This window comes from Scardinius erythrophthalmus (genome assembly GCF_964197995.2).
Source record: "Scardinius erythrophthalmus genome assembly, chromosome: 25".
Lineage (NCBI taxonomy): Eukaryota > Metazoa > Chordata > Actinopteri > Cypriniformes > Leuciscidae > Scardinius > Scardinius erythrophthalmus.
In genome coordinates this window covers 27527587-27549475 of record NC_138245.1, presented here as the reverse complement: position 1 = coordinate 27549475, position 21889 = coordinate 27527587, and the positions used below count along the sequence as shown (strand labels likewise).

Here is a 21889-nt window from a genome sequence, read left to right as displayed (position 1 = left end):
TTTTATTGTTAAAACTTTTGTTAGACATTTTCCCATATATTACATAGAATTGTAACCCAAATATAGGCTATTTGCTTATAATTATACAGAGCCTCAAACCATTTAGCATCTACTCGCCTGTGCGAAGAGGAACTCTCCTTTATTATGGCACATTTATGGACCTGTCATTCAGTTATTAATCAATATTTCATTTGGCCTAATTTTGAAAGTGTCTCTTCGCCTGTTTTTTTCCCCATCAACATCATCAAGCAGGTTTGTTGACGCACTTCACGAGGTGCTCAGATGATTGGCTTGAATGGTTATCTTTGATTTTGATTGGCTATTGGTTTGTGCCTCGTTTTGGACGGACGCACGACTGAAGATACAGGGAACATACAGTACAGGTCAAAAGTTTGGAAACATTACTATTTTTAATGTTTTTGAAAGAAGTTTATTCTGCTCATCAAGCCTGCATTTATTTGATCAAAAATACAGAAAAAAATGTAATATTGTGATATATTATTACAATTTTAAATAATTGGTTTTCAATGTATTATACTTTAAATTATCATTTATTTCTGTGATGCAAAGCTGAATTTTCAGGGTCATTACTCCAGTCTATCACATGATCCTTCAGAAATCATTCCAATATGATGATTCATTATCAAAGTTGGAAACAGTTCTGCTGCTTAATATTTTTTCATAACCTGTGATACTTTTTCAGGATACTTTGATGAATAAAAAGTAAAAAAAAAAAAAAAAAAAAAGCAAATGTTTTAAAAATAGAAATCTTTTTGTAACAACAATATACACTACTGGTCAGTAATTTGGGGTCAGTAATTTTTTTTTTCCTTTTTTTTGAAATAAATCAATACTTTTATTCAGCAAGGATGTGTTAAATTGATAAAATGTGATAGTAAAGAAGATTTATATTATTAGAAAATATTTTTTATTTTGAATAAATGCAGTTCTTTTTAACCTTTTATTCATCAAATATATTAGGCAGCAGAACTGTTTCCAACACTCATAATAAATCAGAATATTAGAATGATTTCTAAAGGATCATGTGATAGACTGGATGTCATATGTGACACTGAAGACTGGAGTAATGATGCTGAAAATTCAGCTTTGCATCACAGGAATAATTATTCTTTTTTTAAATATATTCAAATAGAAAACTATTATTTTAAGTTGTAATAATATTTCACAAGTTTACTGTTTTTTTCTGTATTTTTGATCAAATAAACGCAGCCTTGATAAGTATTAGAGACTTTTTTCAAAAATATAAAAATGTAATGTTTCCAAACTTTTGACCTGTACTGTATATACAGTATATACAGTATATATATATATATATATATATATATATATATATATATATATATATATAATTATATTAAATTATATATAATGACTCAAATGAACTGATGAATCATTTTGTGAACGTTCATTTAAATGAATAAATTATTAATCGTAAAATAGGTAACCTATAGTAAATAGAATGAATCTATTTATTTTAACATATGAACAATAAGCTATATTAACAGCATTTTTATATCAATATTGTTGGAATACAAAATATCCCTTATTCTAAAAACATAGGGATAAACTGCATTTTACAACAAACAAAACTGAAAAGTAAAATCCCGCATTGGGAACAACAGAATGATGACTCAAGTGATCCAATGAGATGATCCATTTGAGCGAACCGATTCTTTAAATGATTCAGAGTCCTCGTCACTAAAGTAAGCGCGGTTCGTGCGTGCACAGCCAGAGGGGGAGTTCAGCTCATTTCACCGTTCACCGACGCCGCGTGACGCTTCAACACGGGCAACGCGCGCCGAACGCGAGGAAGCTCTCGCGCTCTCTCACGCGCAAAATAACGAATGCACACTGATGAATTTGAATTTACCGTGTCAGATCGGACCTGAGCGTTTTAATCGATGTCGGAGTTTTATCTCTGGATATAAGCCGAATCATTATCATCAGCATCATCATCCTCAGCTGAAAGGAAAGACCTCATCAAAGGTACGATATTCACGCGGCGGCCTGGCATGTTTCTGGTTAAAAATGGATCTGTTTAACAAATGATGGAGTGCAATCATTTAGCATCCGTGTCAGACCTGAAAAGATGCTGATGATGCTGATGCTGTGGATTTTGCGCTCGTTTTGGTCCCGTTATACCTTTGATGCTGTCACTGCTTGTCATAATCAGTCGTTAAAAAAAAAAAAAAAAGAACAGTCGGAGACTATAAAGACGCATCACAGCTGTTGTAACTGAGCATCATTGATATCATTTAAAGAAAGACACAGATTTGGCTGCCATATATGTGGAATATTGCATTTTTGGGGCGAAGAAACGCTACCGTTATTGCCTTAAAGTCACGAGCCTCTTTTTCTATACGCATTATGCATGTGTATGTCATCAAGTATATGCATGAATGCATCATTGCCATGCGATGTTAGAATGACAATATGTCATTGTCCTTCATGGTAGTTTAAACATTAACGTCTAGGATCTATGGAAGCACAACAGGAAATGTTTAATTGTAAATGAAGGCATTTCTTTTCAGTCATGCATGGCGTTAGAATGACAAATATTTATATATATATAACACAGGATACACTGCACTTAATGTCGTATATTATTAGTGTGAAGATTAACACTTACTGTATATGCAACGACAGCAGAGCATTTTCTTAAATTTGACATATTTGGATGCGATGTCTTAGGTTTACACGAAGACAAATGCTTAAAGGGAAATGTGTACAGGCGATATGACCTTTCCATGCATGTCTTCATTTCCTCTGCGGGGCCTAGTGGTTCAAGGACTCTGATGTATATGAGTGACATTTGTGTATCCCATAAGCCTGGATGTGTGGTTTTTTGCTTGTATTTGAATGCAGATGATGATTTTCTTTGCTGTTGTTTGCGGATAATGTCTGTTTGTGTGCTGGGATGTGGGTAGTGTGATTCTCTGCCACAATGCATCTATTTGCAGACTGGTTTTCATTGGGTCACGCTACACGCATTGATTTTTCCACAGGCTGTAACTTTTTTTGTGACATTATCCTAATAATACCTCTGTCATTCAAGAGTTATGTTTTGCCTTTCTTTTTTGCTGCCCTGGTTTGTTTTAAGCCTTTAAGTTTTTTTTTTTTTTAAGTTATATGATATTTTTCGCTTACACGGGCACATATGGTCCTGTAGTCTTGTTGCACTACCTCAGGCTTTTCAATATTAGATGCTCCTGGTTTCATGGTTTTGATTTTGGATTTAAAGCAATAAAACATGACAATTATGTCAGTAATACAGTATTTGGATTTTGTGACAAGTTTGATGGCAAATGCCAAATGTCATGCATGCATCATGATAAGGAAGTTCAGTGAAGGCTAAAGGGATTGTTCACCCAAAAAAGAAAATCATGTCATTAATTCCTCACCCTAATGTTGTTTCAAACCCATAAAACTTTCATTCATCTTCAGAACACAAGTGAAGGTCTTTTTGAAAAAATCTGAGATCTTTCTGTCCCTCCATTGACAGCTACGCAACTACCACTTTGACGCTTCAAAAAGTTCATAAAGAGATCGTAAAACTAATCCACAATTGAGCGGTTTAGTCCAAATTTTCTGAAGAGACAGGATCGTTTATATAATGAACAGGTTTGATTCAGGCTTTTATTTACATACTGTAAACATTGATCAGTGAACATAAACAGAAGCTCAACCGAACTTGCTTGACGCGCCAGAACAAACCTCATTGGTTCTGAAGGTGAAGCTCAAACGTGCTGCGTAACACGAGAATAAACACCATTGGTTCTCGCACGTCAAGCGAACATGTTTGAGCTTACTGTCAATAGAAAGTACAGAAAGCTCTCAGATTTCTTCAAGGGCAACTTTTATGGTGGTTTTCAACATGAAAATGAGTAAATAATAATCATAATTTTATATTTAGATAAGCTATTACTTTGAATATATTTTTAATGTTTAGTCCCACGTCTTTCACACGTTGGGCTGCTCGCGATCCTTGGTTGAGACACTGGCCTTTAGTCCCAAAGACATACTGTATGCATCTTTTAGTCTTACACCCACATAGTTGCATAATATAATGTAGCGGTGAAGGAAGTCACTGCACAGCCTCCCACTATATTCTCTGCGCTTTCTCGTGTTCTCTCTTTCAGACCACATGCATCCTCTTACTCTCTTCTCTATCTTTTACAGAGGCAAATTATGCCAGCAGTACCAGAGTCCCTCTCTCTGGTGACGTGCCAGCCTGTTGGTGAGACCCTCCGCTCCAGCGCCCACCCCTGTGCCCTCTCCCCTGGCAGGCCCATGCTGGTGGACGCCCTGCTCAGGTCTACGCCCGCACCATGAGCGCCAACGGCCCTGCTCCGCCTGCTGCGACTCCTGCCGCGCCCCCCGCAGCCTCCGTGCCTGTACCCTCGGTGGTACCGGTCGGCTCGCTGGCCCAGAAGAAGCGGCAGCAGTATGCCAAGAGCAAAAAACAGGGCAGTTCGGCCAACACACGGCCGCAGAGAGCTCTCTTCTGCCTCAACCTCAACAACCCCATCCGCCGGGCCTGTATCAGCCTCGTGGAATGGAAGTATCCTTTACCATCTGTAAAACATCGGTTTCTGTCAAGATCGACCAATATCAAAACTCTTTAGGTGTTCAAAATGTTCTCATATCCAAGTTTAAAGAGATTTAAAAAGTGAAGATTTTTACTCATGTTGTTCAAAACCTGTATGACTTTCTTTTGTTCTTATTCCACACAATGGAAGTTCCAATGTTGTTTGGATCCCAACTTTCTTCAAAATAACTTTTGTGTTCTTCAGAAGAAAGAAATGCATGTAGGTTTTGAACAACATGATGGTAAGTAACTAATTCCAGAATTGTTATTTTTAGGTCAGCTGTCCCTTTAACTATATGTAAGCCATTTATAGGTTGAGTTGCGATGAAAAGTATACTGCCTTTGTGGTGCTATCAAACATTGCAGTTTGAACAAATCTAGACAATAAAATGATATTAATCCGACCACTGGTGTGAGTTGGAGGTGGGACTATCTGTTTGCTGACCAATGGAGGACAAGGGGAGTGTTCTGGAAGGTTGTTTGAAAATTGCAATAGAGTGCTGCAATGATGACGTATATTTTTTGGCCAACCCAGAAGTTAGCATCACCCTGGTTCCCTCGACAAAAACCCAATAGGATTTTTCCATTGACATTGAAAATAAGCTCTGTGACCAACAAAAGTTTCAGAAGTTTTATCATGATAATCTTCACCAATGAACATAACGTTTATGAACTCTGAAGCTTAAATACAATCTCCAGAAGTAAAAAGCTAAACATAGACTATAAATTGCATGACAGCATGGTGACGTTTGATTTACCTGAAAACCTCTGTAGCAACTTGTTAGCAACTGCCCATTTCAAGACAAGTAAAAGCTTTTAAAAAAATCACAAGGGTGCATTACTGATGTATTTTAAGTCATAGAATAAAACATGAAAACATCTTGAGCTTGTATTCACCACAGACCTTATTTAAGGCATTTAACCAAAAACCCAATTCAAAAAACCCATTCACTTCAGGCCTATGGAACCAGAAGCGCTAAAATGCTAACTCGTTTCCGGGTTTTGGCCAACAAGACGTCATAGGCTCAAATAATTTGTTTGCGTTTCATGGAAAAAATGGCGGCATACAGGTTTGCTATGACAGAATGGTAATTTCTTTGCTGTGTGTGGAGTGGATTGCTGTATATTCTATTTTAGCATTCGAACATGTGGTAAAAAATGGCGGTCTGCTGCTGTTTGTTGTTTGTAAATACGCTTTGAAGGTTCAATTCCTCAGGAAAACTAGCATATGGTGTGGTTTGCTTGTGGCCTGTGCTGAAAATAGTTGCAGGCAGGATGAAGTAATTGAGCGAATCATCAAAAGAACAGGTAAACAAATGAAAGTAGTCCACCTTTGCGTCTAGCAGACATCTCAGCTTGTGATCTTCAGTAGAAGCTTGTCTGGTGGTCTTTATTAGAGAGAAACTGTGTTCCCTGCAGTGAGGAGCACCTTAATCTCAAGCGCAAGTCAGCGTGTATAACTGAGCTTTGAAAAGAACATCTGTTCCCCGGCCACACGGGGAAGATAAAGGTGCTATGGCTTCCAAGCTGCAGATCTCAAATGTATCTCTACAAGAGAGAATCTATAGACCTTAATCAGGGTAGCACCATGTTTCATTTTTGATAGGAATGAAAACATGGCTGTGAGGGATAGAATAGCTGTTCAATTGATTGTACTGTTTAATAACAATCCACTGTCAGTTAGGTGTGTAACAATATATCGTGTCATATTATATCGCAATACAAAATGTATCGTGTATAGTGACAATGTATTGTGTATAGTTCACCCAAAAGGAAAATTATTGTGTGAGAAAAAAATTAAGTTTTAGTGTCAGTGCTACATTAAACTACTATATATAATGTTGAATATAATGTGTAATAATGCAATGGGGGAATATTTGTGGGTCCTGATAACGCCAAATGTCTTATATTACCAGTAAAAAGTAGCCTAGATTAATTTAAATACATTTAGCCAGTGACAGATTGCAAGCATTTTCGTCTAGAAGAATTCTGTATTTTTAGCTTGAGAATCATGAATATTTTTATTCTGGTGTCAACATTGACCTGTGCATTGGGTTATCAGCACCAAGTCCAAGCCTATTCATTTCCACCCCCAATTTAATACCAAATTTACCATTTTAATCAACAGTACATTTTTTGTTAACCTTTTACCATATGTCTTGGAGTATCGCCATATCGTATCATGAGTTCAGTATCGTGATATGTATTGAATCGTGACATGAGGGTATCGTTACACCCCTGCTGTCAATAGACTTCATGAGAAAGTTTTGAAAGGTGTGAGTTAACACCTTTATACAGTGCGTGCCATTGTAAAAACTATGTCTATCCCTCACAGCATTGTTTTCATCTGTGTTAAATTCAATTTTGGCATCTAACCTAAGGTCTATAGCCCAGGATATCTCTTTTTTTCTTTTTGTTGTTGTCATACAATATAATATACAGTGAAAAAAGCTATGCAGATGTGAACATTTGTGTAAGCTAATGTTAGCTCAGCGCTACCAAATTCCCAGCTAACAGGGAATGTTCTCAGAACTTTAGCTAACGTTCTGGCAAGGTTCTCTTAAAGTTATGAACAAGCGTTCTTCCACTAATGTTAACTGAATGTTCTTTCAAAGTTCTCTTTCTTTACTCAAGGGAACAATGGGAAAGTCAAAGAGAACTTTCCCCTGAATGGCGCATAATCCAACATTTTAGTGTCCTAGCTCATGGCCTAATAAGAGTATTTAGCAGTGTAAAATTAGAACATTGCGTTGTACTGGATTTAAAAAAACGCATTAAGTGAGTACAAAAAGTAATGCGAGACGCAACCCTCAATCTAGCACAAAATGTTCCCTTGACACAAAATATGCTTTTTTTGTGAAAGCAGAGTATAGATGTGTATTACGTTGAATGTTTAATGTAGACTGCAGCATTTTCAGGTCCTCTGACTCACACTTTTATTTACAATTTGTCTGTCTCACTAGCAGGAAAGCAGAGCGGCTGATTCAGTACTGTTGTGATGGGCTTTTTGCTGTTAAAACACATGCAAGCTTCTCACTGCTATTTCCTTCTGACCCTCTTGACCACAAGATGAGATTTAGCTGGGCTGGGCTCAGTAATAAAGATGTACCGATGAACAGGGGCCGGTGTCAGAGATTGTTGAATATTTCGATGATATGTTTTTTTTTAGGCTTTTGTTTTCTGTTATGCTTTGAATATTATTCTCTTGACTTGCTATTAGTCTCGCGTAGCCAGACTTTCAGACTGATGGCAGAAGGTCTGGACTACATAGCAGCTTTCATTGGACAAGGACATGTAAAGCAACCAATCAGAGTTTGTTTTGTTCAGCTTCATGCTTAGGGCTGTGAAAATGTGAAGTCAATGTCCCTACAATAAGTGCGGCGTGCAACTAATAAATAATTAATACAAGAAGCAAAAATACCTGTTTGCGAAACACCATAGTAGACGATTGATAGATTTTGTTCTGAGACTTTCAAATCATCTAAAAGTAACAAAAAATGTATTGTCACGATGGCTTTGTTTCTGAGCGGACTGTTAAAGAACGCCACACACAAATCCTTGTAAGAAATCCTATAGAATTCAACCAATCAGATGAAGACTTTGAAACCCCTGAAGTGTTTCCCATTTTGTGTGCCTTATGCATCAGCTGTTCAGCCAATTTTGACGTCTAAGACTGAGACTTACTTGCCTTGGAAACATAAGTTAGAATGGTTTGGAAAAATACAATTATTCCCCCGGTTTCACAGACAAGTCTTACGCCTAGTCCCAGACTAAAATGCATGTTTGAGCTGTTTTAACTGAAAGCAACTTGCACTGACATATCTTAAAATATGAATCTGAAGATGCACACCAGTAATGTTTTTATTTATAAAAGCTACTTAAATGCCCTATTTGAACTAAGGCCTAGTCCTGGTTTAATCTAAGCCCTGTCTGTGAAACCAGTCCATTAGGTTATAATCAATGTTTTTTATTTTTATTTTATTCTATTTTTTACACACTTAAAAAAAGTATACTTTTTGTGGGGGAGCCAATGACAATATCAGTGCATTTCTGACAGAAATCGCATTTTTGAGCCTTGTTTAGTACATTTGAATCTAGCAAATTCAAGGGATGAGCTGAAATTTGACCTTGGAATTTCTTTTCTCTAGTTTTTGATGTACAGAACTGTTCTGTGTCTTGTTTAAATGATTGCAGTAGCAAATTTTACTTTTAACTTTACAAGAATGACTACAAATATGTAATACTCTCTTTGTTCTACTCCTTAACTTTCACCTCAGGCCATTTGATATCTTTATTTTGATAGCGATTTTCGCCAACTGCATGGCCTTAGCTGTATACATCCCCTTTCCCGAGGATGATTCCAACTCAACCAACCACGACCTGGTGAGTAAACAACTTAAACCTTTTGACCTTTTAGCATGTTCCAGCTTGACCCCTGCCATGACCCCATGACCCCGCCCTCACATTAACTGGTGTATACATCTAAAGATGGATCTTAGGTCAAAGAGCATCTTCTACGGGGCGTATATGACATCGTTTAATGGACATTAAGCTCTTTTATTGTGTGCAGGTGTCTTTATAGAGCACATAGTTCTTGTGGCTTAAAATATACAGTATCTTCTTTTAAAATAATAGCAAATGAGGACTTCTTTGGCAAGGCAGGCCGGATTTCAGTTGTTTCATAATAATTTCTCCCTTCGACAACAGGCGAATGTCTTTCTCTCCTCAAACAGAGCCGCGGCATTGTGATTATACGTGTATGTTCCTGGAAGGACATCGAGGAAAATCTGTCTCATTATAATCTCGATGATCTTTTCTGAGAACAGATGCACGCTCAGCTCAGACATTTTCTTTTCAAACTTGCTTCTCTTCCTGTCGACAAAGCGCTTCTCTTGTACAGTTTAAATTGATCTGATTTTGCACTCTTTAGATTTATATTTAGACAAGCGGAGCATTTGGATCGCAGATTTGGTGAGTTTGGAGGGGGCGGATGTTCTTCGCCGTGCGTTGGACCGAGAGGACGATTGTGAGTTGAGATAAGACAGCTGTTCGATCTTGTGGCGGAGTGGAGCTCAGCACGAGGGCTTCGTGATTTGTGAATAGCTCTCTTGGCTACTGGCATGGTTTAATTTAGTGATTTAAACTCAGACAGGAAAGAGAAACGGCAGGCAGAGATGTTGTATCCTGGGTTTTTTCCCGAAGCACTTTGGGGCTGCGTTTGATGAAGTGTTTCCCTTAACTGAGTTTGTATTGAAAGTTTCTTGAAATGTTCAAACTGTGCAGGGAATGTTTCTGATTAACTTTAATGTGCTTTTTCATTTGTAGTCTTACAAGTCATCGCTGTCATGAGGCCGTGGGCCAGATTTACTTACAGCTTGCGCCAGCGCAAACCCTCTTTTGGTGTTAAAAACTACTGTCAGGATTTACTAAAAACATGCAGTGAAAAATTAGCGCTGAAAAGACGTTGACAGGGGTATTTTTGCGGCTCACCTTATTGCATACCGGTATGCATTTCTAGGAGTTTCCTTTTCAGACGCAAAATTGATGGGAGGAGAGAATTTAAAGGAATCATGCAAGGTGATTTACTGAGGTTTGCGCTAGTCAATTTACTGGTATTTGCCATTATTTAGCTACCACCCAAATTAACCAAATGATCCGGCTGTGTTCTTTAATTTGTGTGTCTAATTTGCCCTGTTTAGTAAATCTGGCCCCATTTTTCATAAATCATTACTATAATCATTATGCCTTTCTGTGGGTTTTGCAAATATTTAACCAATGGAAAGTTTTAAAAAAGAGCTTGTGACTTATCCTCATAACTTCATTGGGTCCTCAAACTGTTGGTAAAAACTCATAACTCCACACTGCCTCTATCATGAATGTAGTGCCGCGCGCAGTTTGGTCAGTCTATGCTTGTTTGCAATGCAATGGTAAATAAAGAACTGTTTGTTTGAATGTGTTCAGAATTTTCATATACTGTATGGCTAATATTTTGTATAATTGAGGAGCGGAGAAGAGTCTTAGTCTAGGATTTGTGGGCGAGTCACAGCCCATGCTGTCTTAAATAGCCATGCGTAGCACTTCATCTTTAATAACATGAGATTTTGGCCAAATGACAGAAAAAACTGAGCAAATGATGAAACCGTAATGCAATGCACTTTCTGTCTCAGATGCGGCCGTTCTAATAACGGACAAAACATTTGTCATACATTCACTGGTCAAAATGTCATTTTGGTAAAATGTCAATAATATATTGATACATGCAAGTGCCTGACCATATATAAAGCTACAATATAAACTTTTACAGTTACAATACAATATGTAATCATTTAAAGAATATATTTTTTTCCATCTTCTGAAAAGTAGCAGTTTTGGACGTACGGGGTTTCCACTCGACGGCAATGAAATGAGACCATCTGCACTACCATTATGGTACAGTTCAGATTACTGTAAAGCTCACACTGAGCAGGGCATTGTTCTTTCAGCGCACACATGTGACAACAATACACGTCCAACAAACATCCTTATCGGTCGTTTTGTGGCGGCTGTGTTATCTCATCCGTCTGCGGTCCCATGTGTGTGTTAAACAGCGGTAGGTAATCGCGAGGCAAAATTTCATCAGAATCCCAGCAGGCATGATAACATACATCACCTGTTCTTTCACACGGATGAGCAGAGGTCATGCTGGGGAGCCTATAGCCTATAGTTAGCATATAAACTGCACCATGCATGATCAAGGTCTAAAGATGTGCTTTTATCTTTTTTTTTTTTTTTGATGTTACTAGGTAAAGCATCATTGTTAAGGTTAGTGATTTAAATAAACCCTTTACCATAAGTCATGCTGTTTTAAGTATTTTGAAGATTTTCACCTTGCGGATGATAAAACTAATACAAAAATTAAAATAAAATCTAGAGACCCAGGACCGGATTCACAAAACTTTCTTAAAGTCCCCCTGTGTTGAAAATCAAGTTTTTAATGTTGTTTAGATGTTTATGTGGTGTTTTTAATACACTTTAAGACAAACCATGTGCAAATTCATTAGTCAACACCATTGCTGAGTATTTTCTCCTTAAAACTGCAGTGAACAACAAACTACCTTGTAACCAATCACGTCAATGTGCTGGCGGGCTTTAACATATCATCATCATTACTCTGCTGTGAAGCAGTGGAGTCTCGAGATATTTTTCTGTTGATATGAAAAATGGGTACATATAGCAATATAGCTTGTAAATATGATGTATATTACGATGTTATGATGAACTATATATGTTGTTCAAAGCGTTTCTAAAGATACTGATTGTTAGAAGGCAGCTCACTGACTCTGAGATGGCAAATGGAAACACTGTTTGTGTAACATTAGCAGCACATTGTTAGCTTTTTGATAATGTAGTCAAGCCAAAGGCTAATCATATTAATTGCTGTTATGTGTCTGAAGAGAGTGATACATAAAATGCATTACCAGGCATTCTGATACATCGACTTGTGTATGAATTGACCAAGTGGATCTCTGAGCTGGTGTGAGTGAGTGGAGGCGGGGCTAATTTGCATATTCATTGATCTGCGTTTACTAAATGAGGCAAGGGTGTAGAGTTACATTCAAGCTATTTTAAGGCATGATTTTTTTTCACTGGAAAAAAAAAAACGTTTAAATATGTAATTTTGTTGATCAAAGATGAGTTTAAAGGGATAAAATTATTGACTACGGGGGACTTTAAGACAAAACTTGAGAAGAATTTGAATTCATCGTAAATTGTCGTAAATTACCTCTTAAAAGTTAGGATAACCTCCAACAAACAAAATTCTTCCAGTAACATTAATCGATTGTTTGTTAAAATAATTTTCACAAAACGTTAACATAAAAACATTAGTTAATTCATTCATTGAATGTTTTTTCCCCCCCGAAACATTTTAGTTGGATGTTTGTCTAACCCTTTTTTTTATGTTTTTTTGGATATTACTACTATTACTGGGGATGTGCACATGTACACTGATGTGAAACCAGTGATCGATAATATAAAAATGATCAGCCATGATTATGCGTGAGCGTGACATGACTTTTTTGTTCAAGATAAAGAGAGAGAAAAAGAAAGAGTGACAGAGATGAGGAAAGAGCAGGTACTTACAAATAATTTCCTGCCCACTGACATGGTTTTAAAGCTATTGCTATCCAATGTTTTTGACCTTCAAATGTCTTGAAATACACATGTAGATTAGAGAAATCAAAATGTTCTCCACTGAACCCCCCTAACCAACGCAAATTTGGGACCTTTGTGATTTTAAATTCGTGCCCATGGCCCTAAATGGCTTGCAAAGGTTTTGAAGGCTGATATCTGATAGAAAGTGAGGAATCGAAATAAATGGGTACAACCCAGCACATTCCTGCTTCTCATAAATCCATGCAAATTAATTCAGAGACTGTCTATTGCTGATTTTAGCACCACAGAGAACACCTCATACACCACAGGACTGCATGAGAACTGCTTTCAAAGAACAGAGAGCACAGAAATAGCGTCAGTGGCACAGATCAAGCATTGTTACTGACTACAAGGCAGGTTGGTTGGTAATTCTCCTCTGAAAGTTTTTTTTTTTTTCTCAGCTGAGCTTTAGTTTAAATTGTGTTTTTAGATGCAGCTCAGGGGAGTTTCATTTAACACAGACTCCAATTAGAGGGTTGGACCGGTTTAGGATCAAGCGTCTCTTAGTCCATACAAAATTTAAGTGTTTTTCAAAGCAAAACTTTATCACAGAGCTCACACAGACAACCCATTTCCACATCTGAGCAAAATTTCCAGCTAATAGTTTTCCAGGGTGCTTTTAATCCTGATCTAGAGTGTGTTCATTATACGCAACACTATCATTCAAAAATCAGTGAGTTTTTTTTTGTTTTAATTAATATTTTTATTCACCAAGGACGCATTAAATTGATCAAAAATGAGAGTAAAGATATTTATAATGTTCCAAAATATTTCAATTTCAAGTAAGTGCTGTTCTTTTGAACATTCTAATAAAGGAATCATGAAACAAATGTATTCCACTAAAACATTAAGCATCTGTTTTCAGCATTGATAATATTAAGAAATGTTTCTTGAGCAGCAAATCAGCATATTAGAATGATTTCTGAGGGATTGTGTGACACTGAAGACTGGAGTAATGATGCTGAATAAATTACATTTACAATATATTCAAATATTTACAGAAATATTTACAGTATTACTTTGATCAAATAAATGCAGCCTTAATGAGCATAGAGACTTCTTTCAAAAAAATGTAAATAATCTTACTGACCACAAACTTTTGTCTGGTATGTACGCGTAGAATGAAGTATAATAGTGCAGAAATACAGTATGTGAAATGGGATAGACCTCATGTGTTTTAGTGACCACCTGTTTAACGCTACACAGTTATGAATAATGTAAATGCTTCTCAGTGTATATTACAGCAGCCATGCATCTTTTCATTCGCCATTCTGCCACTACTGAGCAACAATAACGTCTGTGCTGTGTTATGGGATGTTTCTATGTCTCTTTTTATGCATGAGTTCTCTGCTTATTAGGTGTCCTATTTCTAAGGGACTGCATTACCCAAAGGTCTCAGCTTTCATTTGGCCTTTCTAGGTGTTAAAGGGTTGAGTATTGAAGTATAGAAAGTGAAAACTCTCATAGGAGAGTTCCTGGTTCAAAACAAGCGGATTCATTTGGATTGTAAGGGGTGGTTTGAACCTTTTCTAACCCGTTCCATAGGACATTTAAACACTTGTGAAACACGTGAAAAACTGGAACTTTCTGTGCATGTTTAATGACGTAGAAATGGCTTAATGGCATATGACGCACGGAACGAGCTGTATTTGAATATGTAAGGGATAATCCACGCTAGCTGTGCATTAAACAATTTTAATGCGTGATTTGGAGGCGAGGAACCACCCGACACAAAGTGCATTAAAATCGTTTAAGGCACAGCTAGCCGTGGATTGTACCGTTTTTACCATGGTCATTTGCCAGAATATACAAGTTAAAGCTGTTTTTGATGTTTGCAGCGCAATATTTATCAGTTACAGCTCGTTAGATCTAGTATTCTGCCCGTTTTAAATCAAACACAGAGATGTAGTGCGAAGATTACAAGATTACATTTATTTGAATGAATGAATTATAGCATTTATTTGAAATATATTTAAAGAGAGATGAGAGATGTGCATGTGAAGCAAAATCCCATTATAATAAAAAAGCTGTCTTAATTGTTCAATTAATCTCTTATTTACATCGTGTTTACATTTAGTTGGTTATACTGAAAGAATTTGCGAGCAAGCATTGAACTAAACAAAATGCATTTAGTTTTGCATTTTCAGCGGTGTTAAGCGGATTCTGATTAACTTACTAAGCATAAAAACACATCCGGAATGACTGACGTTAGCTTCAATTAACTGAAGCAAGTCGATCACGGGGATGAAGGGTGTATGGCAGGGTGACGCAGTGTCTCATTTTCTTCTCGGGAACTATGGTTACAGTTGTAACCTGAGACGTTTCCTTTGGAGGGAACTTGTGCTGTGTTGATGACGCTTTGGGAACGCTAATGCCCAAACGCTATGCTTACAAATGCCTGTCTATGTGAATACTGAGAGCACAACTAAGACATGAGCACCTGTGAACCCGGGGCAGTGCCCAGGTCCAGGTTGTAAAACCTTACGAATGTGAGTAGAGAGGACCAGTCTGTCGCATGCCACATCTTGTAGGGATACCTACTTATATAATAAGGCTTTCTAAGCCGCCATACTCCTGTCCTTGCCTAAGAGCACCACGGAGGAAAGGTGTCACCAACGGGTTTCTCCACAGGGATACACCACCCAAAGGGACATGTTAGGCAGCTAAGGCCGCCATTTACACCTTCAGTGTGAAAAAGGGATAACCCTGTGGAAAAACAAACCTGCAGTAACTCCAGCACTGTACCAATTGGGCAGTTAACTGGTTCTCACTGTCGAGATCCGCACCATGAAGTGAAAATCCTCCGATTCAATGCATACAGTTTCCTCGTGGAGGGAGCTCTGGACAACCTCGGTTGAGAGACCAAAGTCGATGAGTTAGGCCAAACCCACAGGTTCCATATCTCTGGGAGGGGTGAAGGGTCACGCCTCCCAATTGAGACAGAAGGTCCCTCCTGACTGGAATCTCCAGGGGAGAGCTGTCGAGGAGGGACGCCAGGTCTGAGAACCATAATCGGATCGGCCAGTACGGCGCTACTAATTGTAGACTTATTCCTTCATGTGCCGATAAGCTTGGAAAATTCTGATCTTTTCTAAAATTCACATTTCTAAATCTTATTGCGGACACTCATTTTAGTTGGCGTTTGTTCAACTCATTGACCACAGTACACTGAAAGTAAACATAACCGGAAATAAGTGAGACGTACTATTTCCAAACGGAAGTGCGTCACGAAGCTCAGTGCAAATGGCCCATTCCGACCCATAAGAATTTAGCTTCAAATAGATCATGCGTCAGTCAGGCCAAAAAAGGAACATCTTGAGTCGAGTATTTGAGAAGCAGTCAACACATCCTGAAGCCCCAAGCTCTCTCTCCACTAATGACGTACAGTACCTGTCTGAGTCAAACATTCCCTAGACAAGTATTCTCTACAATACTTGTTTTGCCGTTACCCTTCCTTACATACAATATGCCACACAGAAATGTGGTTTGCAGCATGTATGAGTAAGGAAAGCCATCATTTGGTACCTGGTGCACAAGGCGACACACAGCCTCTTTAGACACTCACATTTCTTTTTCAGACACAAACATAGATGTGGGGTCTGGAATAAGGTTATTCCTGGCTGTTTCTTGCACTAGATTGAAGGCTCCAGGCAGCTCCTGCTGAACACTGCTGTGTACGAGCGTGCCCTTTTCATAGCCAATAATATTCATATTCTCCAACCTTTACCACACACACACACACACACACACACACACACACACGCGCGCGCATGTCATGTTGTATATCATGGAGGAAACATTACATTCACTTTTGTTGTTAAATTAAGCTAATTATTATTACTACACCATCACGTTACCCCTTGCAGGCATTTTTCCATGTAAAATAACTCTTACAAAAATACAATACCATAGTACAGTGATTATAATGGGCTTCTGATATGATATTTCATGCTCTGATATACAGCATTTGCCTGCAATGTGACAATTTTAACTGCATTTTCCCAATTAATTGTGCATGTTGTGTTTATGATCTCTTATTTTTTGACAGACTACATGGATAATTTGGACATTAATACATGAATTTGTCACATTTGAGTGAACTACAAAATAGCTAGGTGATGTTATGACTTGTTACAGCACCTAAATATACGTTTGACTTTATAAATATGTACGGTGGTCTAAAACTTGTAATAATTATGCTTTTCAGTGTATCTGAAACAAGTCTCTTCTGCTCACCAAGGCTGAATTTATTTGATCAAAAAACACAGCAGTGATATTTTAAATTTATTAGAATGATTTCTGAAGGATCATGTGACTCTGAAGACTGAAGTAATGATGCTGAAAATTCAGCTTTGCCATTACCGGACTTACATTTAAAAATATTTTCAGTTTTTAAATGTTAATAATATTTAACAATATTACTGGTTTTACTATATTTTTCATCAAACAAATGCAGCCTTGTTGAACATAAGAGACTTTTTTTCAAAAACATTTTAAAAGAATTCTAATCTTTTGACCACCAAAATTTTAACTTAAAATCATGTTTAATCATTTTTCAATATAGATTTATGTCATAATTTACTCCGATGTACTCAGACAACAACAACAAAACATTAGACCATGGTACCAGTGTCTGGATTTTTTTTAAATATTTTTTTTGTATTTGTTATTTATTTATTCAGAGATATTATTTGCCCCCTGTGGGGGATTTAATGGGACTTTTTGTTTTCTGAGGGCATTTTTTTAAACTATGTAAAACATGCACCATTTATGTCAAATACTTCAACTTAATCTAAATAAATGTTCCATCTAAATAATTAATATGATTAACTTGGCTTAGAATTTAATGTTATGTATATGATTTTGTTCATATAATAATGACAGCATTGAGCTCTTTGTCTCACACAATTTGAATTTGCTGGCATTTTGATCACTTTTGGTGGCATTTTTGCCACAAACTCCCTTTTTATTTTGCCTTGCATGTCAAGAAAACTTGGTTGTACTATAGTACTTTTTAGATAGCAAATGTATGAATCTCTTTTCCTTTGGGGACCATGAGGTTGACCACAATTTAGATTTTTCAGGTTTTAACATCATTATGTAGACAATTTATCCCTGCAAAAAAAGGACAGCAAACACAACACACTCTGGCATACGTAAGCTTTACACCAGCATTTTCACACAGTTGTCAGGTTTAACCTACATTAGAGTCACTGTGAGATTAAAATAGAGCAAAATGATTTGAGATGAAATCAGCCCCAAGCGAAAACTGCACCATAAGGGTGAACCAGAACCAGAACACGGTTTTGCTTTGAAAAACGCGAGACTCGGGCAGTGGAATGGGGAAAATCGCAAGGTCTCGAGACGTCTTTTAAAAGTTGAACTTATTTTTACTTGAGCGCCACGTTTTTAGAACGCCATGTCATGCGCGATACGCTGCAAAAGACGCAAGATGTGAGCGCAACGGTCAAACACGTCCGCCTAGCGCGTGTTTACATAGAAAAGAATAATGGAAAAGTAGTGCGGTGGAATGGAAAAACGCGTTCTGTGTGAACGGCCCCTATGAAATATGAGGGAAAACTGAGAGAAAACAGAGAAAACAGGCTTCCCCTTTGCAAATAGATAGGAAAACTTCAACACCCATAATGCACTGGGCATGTTGCTCTCAAAGGCCATTCCCACCAGTGCTATGGATACGCTTACCAGAGTCGAATACCGCCTTGCTTTAGAAGGAAATGCTTCTTTGCAAACTTTTATTCCTGATGATGTCGACTTGTATTGTTCCCGGGTGCACAAATTCAAAGAGTAAACGTTTAGCGCGAGTTACTTTTGGTTTCCAGTGAAGGATCCAGCATGTTGTAGGTTGTAGGCAGCGGCTAAAGGCTGCAAAGAATCATAAATGTAGAGAGAACGCGCAACGGAAAATCTGAAAAACCTGTGTTTGTAGTCAACATTTAAAACTGGATGACCACGAACATAGTATTTTAGGAAATCTGAAAGAAACTGCTATCTGTCAGTTCCGCATAATGCTGTTTAGGCAAAGTACATAGCAATTTTCAGTGATAAGCCTAGCATTACAGTAATAATAATAACTGTTCCTTCAATAGCCCTTTGTTGATCTGACTGTCCTTGGGCAGGGATATAAAATGTGGAAGTATAATCTGTAGTTTTCACAAAAGCCCTTGAGCTGTCAAACATGTCCAGCGGACTTTAGCTGTCAAATAAACATGATTTTCTCGGTCCAGCCAGGTAACACGGAGAACGAGTGAACATTGTTCATTTGCATATACTACCGACAATGTAACAATACAAAGCTGGTTGAAAAAATCGGTGAAGTTACACTTTAAGCATAAACCTGTTTAGTAGGAGAAGCCGTAGACTTCTCTGAGGTAAGTCAGACGTGTGTGTGTGTGTGTGTGTGTGTGTGGCTGTGTCTCTGGACCCCAGTGGTGATGAAGGCTGAAGTGTATGTTTAATCACTTAGCTAACCGCTTATTTTCACCAGATGCGCTGACTTCCCAGTGCTCTTTATCTTGGTGTGTGTGGGTTTGACGCTTTGGAAAGCCTCTGTCCGTTCATGTGTATATGCATGTGAAATATTGATTGGAATATTTGATTTTGTGTGCCACACTCAGTATACGTTTTATATGTATTTCGATTAGTAGGATTCTGTGTAATGGAGTGTGTGAAAGGAGAGAGAGAGAGTCATATGGAGTTTGGTGTCTAGTTTGCTCTCAATGCATTTTATATATGCATTTTATATACATTTTTTAATATATTTTATATTTTCACTTATTGTTTTTTCTTTTCTTTGATGGCATGCATTTACAGCATTTAGTGAGGACTCCATGTAATGCAGTTAAAGGTTAATTTTATCTCACAATTCTGACCTTTTTTTCTGAAATGGATGATTTAAATGCAATTGTGTGTTATAAAGTCAGAATTGCAAGATATAAACTTGTGCTAATGCACGGATCCAATATATTGATAAACATTTTTTTTCTCTCAACTGTTTACGTTCACTTAAGACATAACTGACTGTTTCTGAGGATACTTGCCAAGATGGGCATTTTGACATAATTTTGTTTGAATATGTCCGTTCAAGCACAAGAAGACGTGAAAGTGAACTAATTTTTTTTATTCGCACGCTATATGAGATGCAGATGTCAAGAAGTAGATCCCTTTTGCGTCTTCTTGCATTTTCGTGAAAACTCATTTGTCCCAAGCGTTGTGCACGTTTGTTCGCGTTCATGTTCTCAGAAGCATTGTTAGAATTCATAAAAATGTTACAGGCCAACTGCTGATTTACAACTTTTCATACACTCGCCAACACCGACTTTTACTCTCATTTGGCGAGTGTTCATTTTAGGCCTTATGTGTAACTATAGATAGTGCTGCTGCTCTCTGTGTAAATGCATCTTTGGCATCAGCACTCTGTCCTGGCTGAGTTTTCCTCAGGTGATCTCGTGCTCAGGCATAAATAAGCGATCTTGCTCATAGGCATCGAGTCAAGTCAGATTTCAGAATCACACTTACTAACACGCAGAGGCACTCGCAGGGGGCTCACACGCACGTAATAGATGCAGATACACCCATACAATAAAAGCCAATTTATTTTTGTTAGTTCCTGCAACTGCAAACAGGCTTTATTTGTAAAGGTGGCTGTAAATAAGTTGATTAGTGATCTACAAAAAAGGGTTCTGGATTATTATAAGGATTTCGGTCACATGTTGGACCGAAAGAATTGTCCATGCGTTAAGTGTATCATAACTTGCTTTATAGAAGAAGCGCCTATAATGACTAACTAGCGACTTTTTTCATTACAAAGACATCGCTAGATGCACTAGTAGTTTGCTAGATGTGTTCGAACTCTTGCTGTTCTGACTTCTTTGCTGATGTTTGGATACAATACAACCTTATTGGGTCTTTACTGGAATTTTGTTGCAAGATGTTTTCTGCATGAATGGAACATCCATTCACTTATTAGGAGATGGTGGGATGCATTTTTTAAATATTTGGTTAACTGGTTTCATTTTATATTTATTTATGTATGTATACGTGTATGTATGTATATGTGTGTGTGTGTATATATATACATATATATATATATATATATATATATATATTTATATTTATATTTATATTTATTTATACATACATACATACATACATACAGGGGTTTATCTTACCAGCAGCTCTTGTCCATACAATGAAAATGAATGGCCATGGCAATCCCTGCTTCCCTTCCGTTCCACTTTCATTGTATGGAAAAGAGCTGCTTCTGTTCAATGAATTAAAAAGAAAGTTGGGTGACTAAATAATAGGGGCAGTTACAGAAACTTAGTTATAGGAACTAGCGACCAGGGCGGTTCCCAATGTTCCCCTATAGGGCCATTTTCCTAGTTGCATTCACACCACCAGTAGGAATTCGGAAGTGACGTAAACCGCCCTTGTTGTTGTGGCTTTTATTTTGACAGCGTGTCAGGCAGGTGCTGGTGTTTTGCGTGTGTTTAGCCAATCAGCGTACACCTATGTCACTGGTAGTTCCTATTATGCTGGGTTAGACCAGAGAATGTCTAATATGGCGAGAAGTTTCACTCTCACTACACTTCCGGCTTCTGAACTGGTTGCAGTTCCACTCTGATTCCATATGAGGGCGCTCACAGGATGAGTGCAGAATGAATGGAGGTCAATGGCGGTATACCCCTCAAAATCCACTTTTCTCAGGATATAATTTTTTGTCTAGTAATTTGAATGTTGTATTCGAAAGGAGATGCAAAGAAATTACACATTGCTGGGTGTTAGATTTTTTAGAGTCACTTATTTGCTTTAAAAAGTCTTTCAAAATGTCAATGACGTCAGAATGCTGACGTCATTAGCAGAATGCTAGCGTGTTATGGGCAAAAACAACTCAACCTGTAAGAAATTAAAACGACATAAGTACTCGTTCATTCAACTTTCGACCTAAAACCCATGTTGAACTTGCAAAATCTACAATCAGATCTGAGATTTCTCAACGGGAATCGGGTGAAAGAGACACATTTAGCCGTCTAGCCCCATTGACTCCCATTCATTTTGCACTCATGG

General features: G+C 37.6%; 1 protein-coding gene across 1 annotated transcript in view; it reads left to right on the top strand.

Moving 5' to 3' along the window:
- Positions 1–4349: 4349 nt before the first annotated feature.
- cacna1da (calcium channel, voltage-dependent, L type, alpha 1D subunit, a) overlaps positions 4350–21889 on the top strand; it is a gene marked incomplete at its 5' end in the record, with an annotated part of 84202 nt that continues 66662 nt past the window's right edge. Inside the window, 2 exons of the mRNA XM_081357184.1 lie at positions 4350–4582; positions 8887–8992. Of these exons, the coding sequence (XP_081213310.1) occupies positions 4350–4582; positions 8887–8992 (339 nt within the window). The remainder of the gene's footprint in view (positions 4583–8886; positions 8993–21889) is intronic.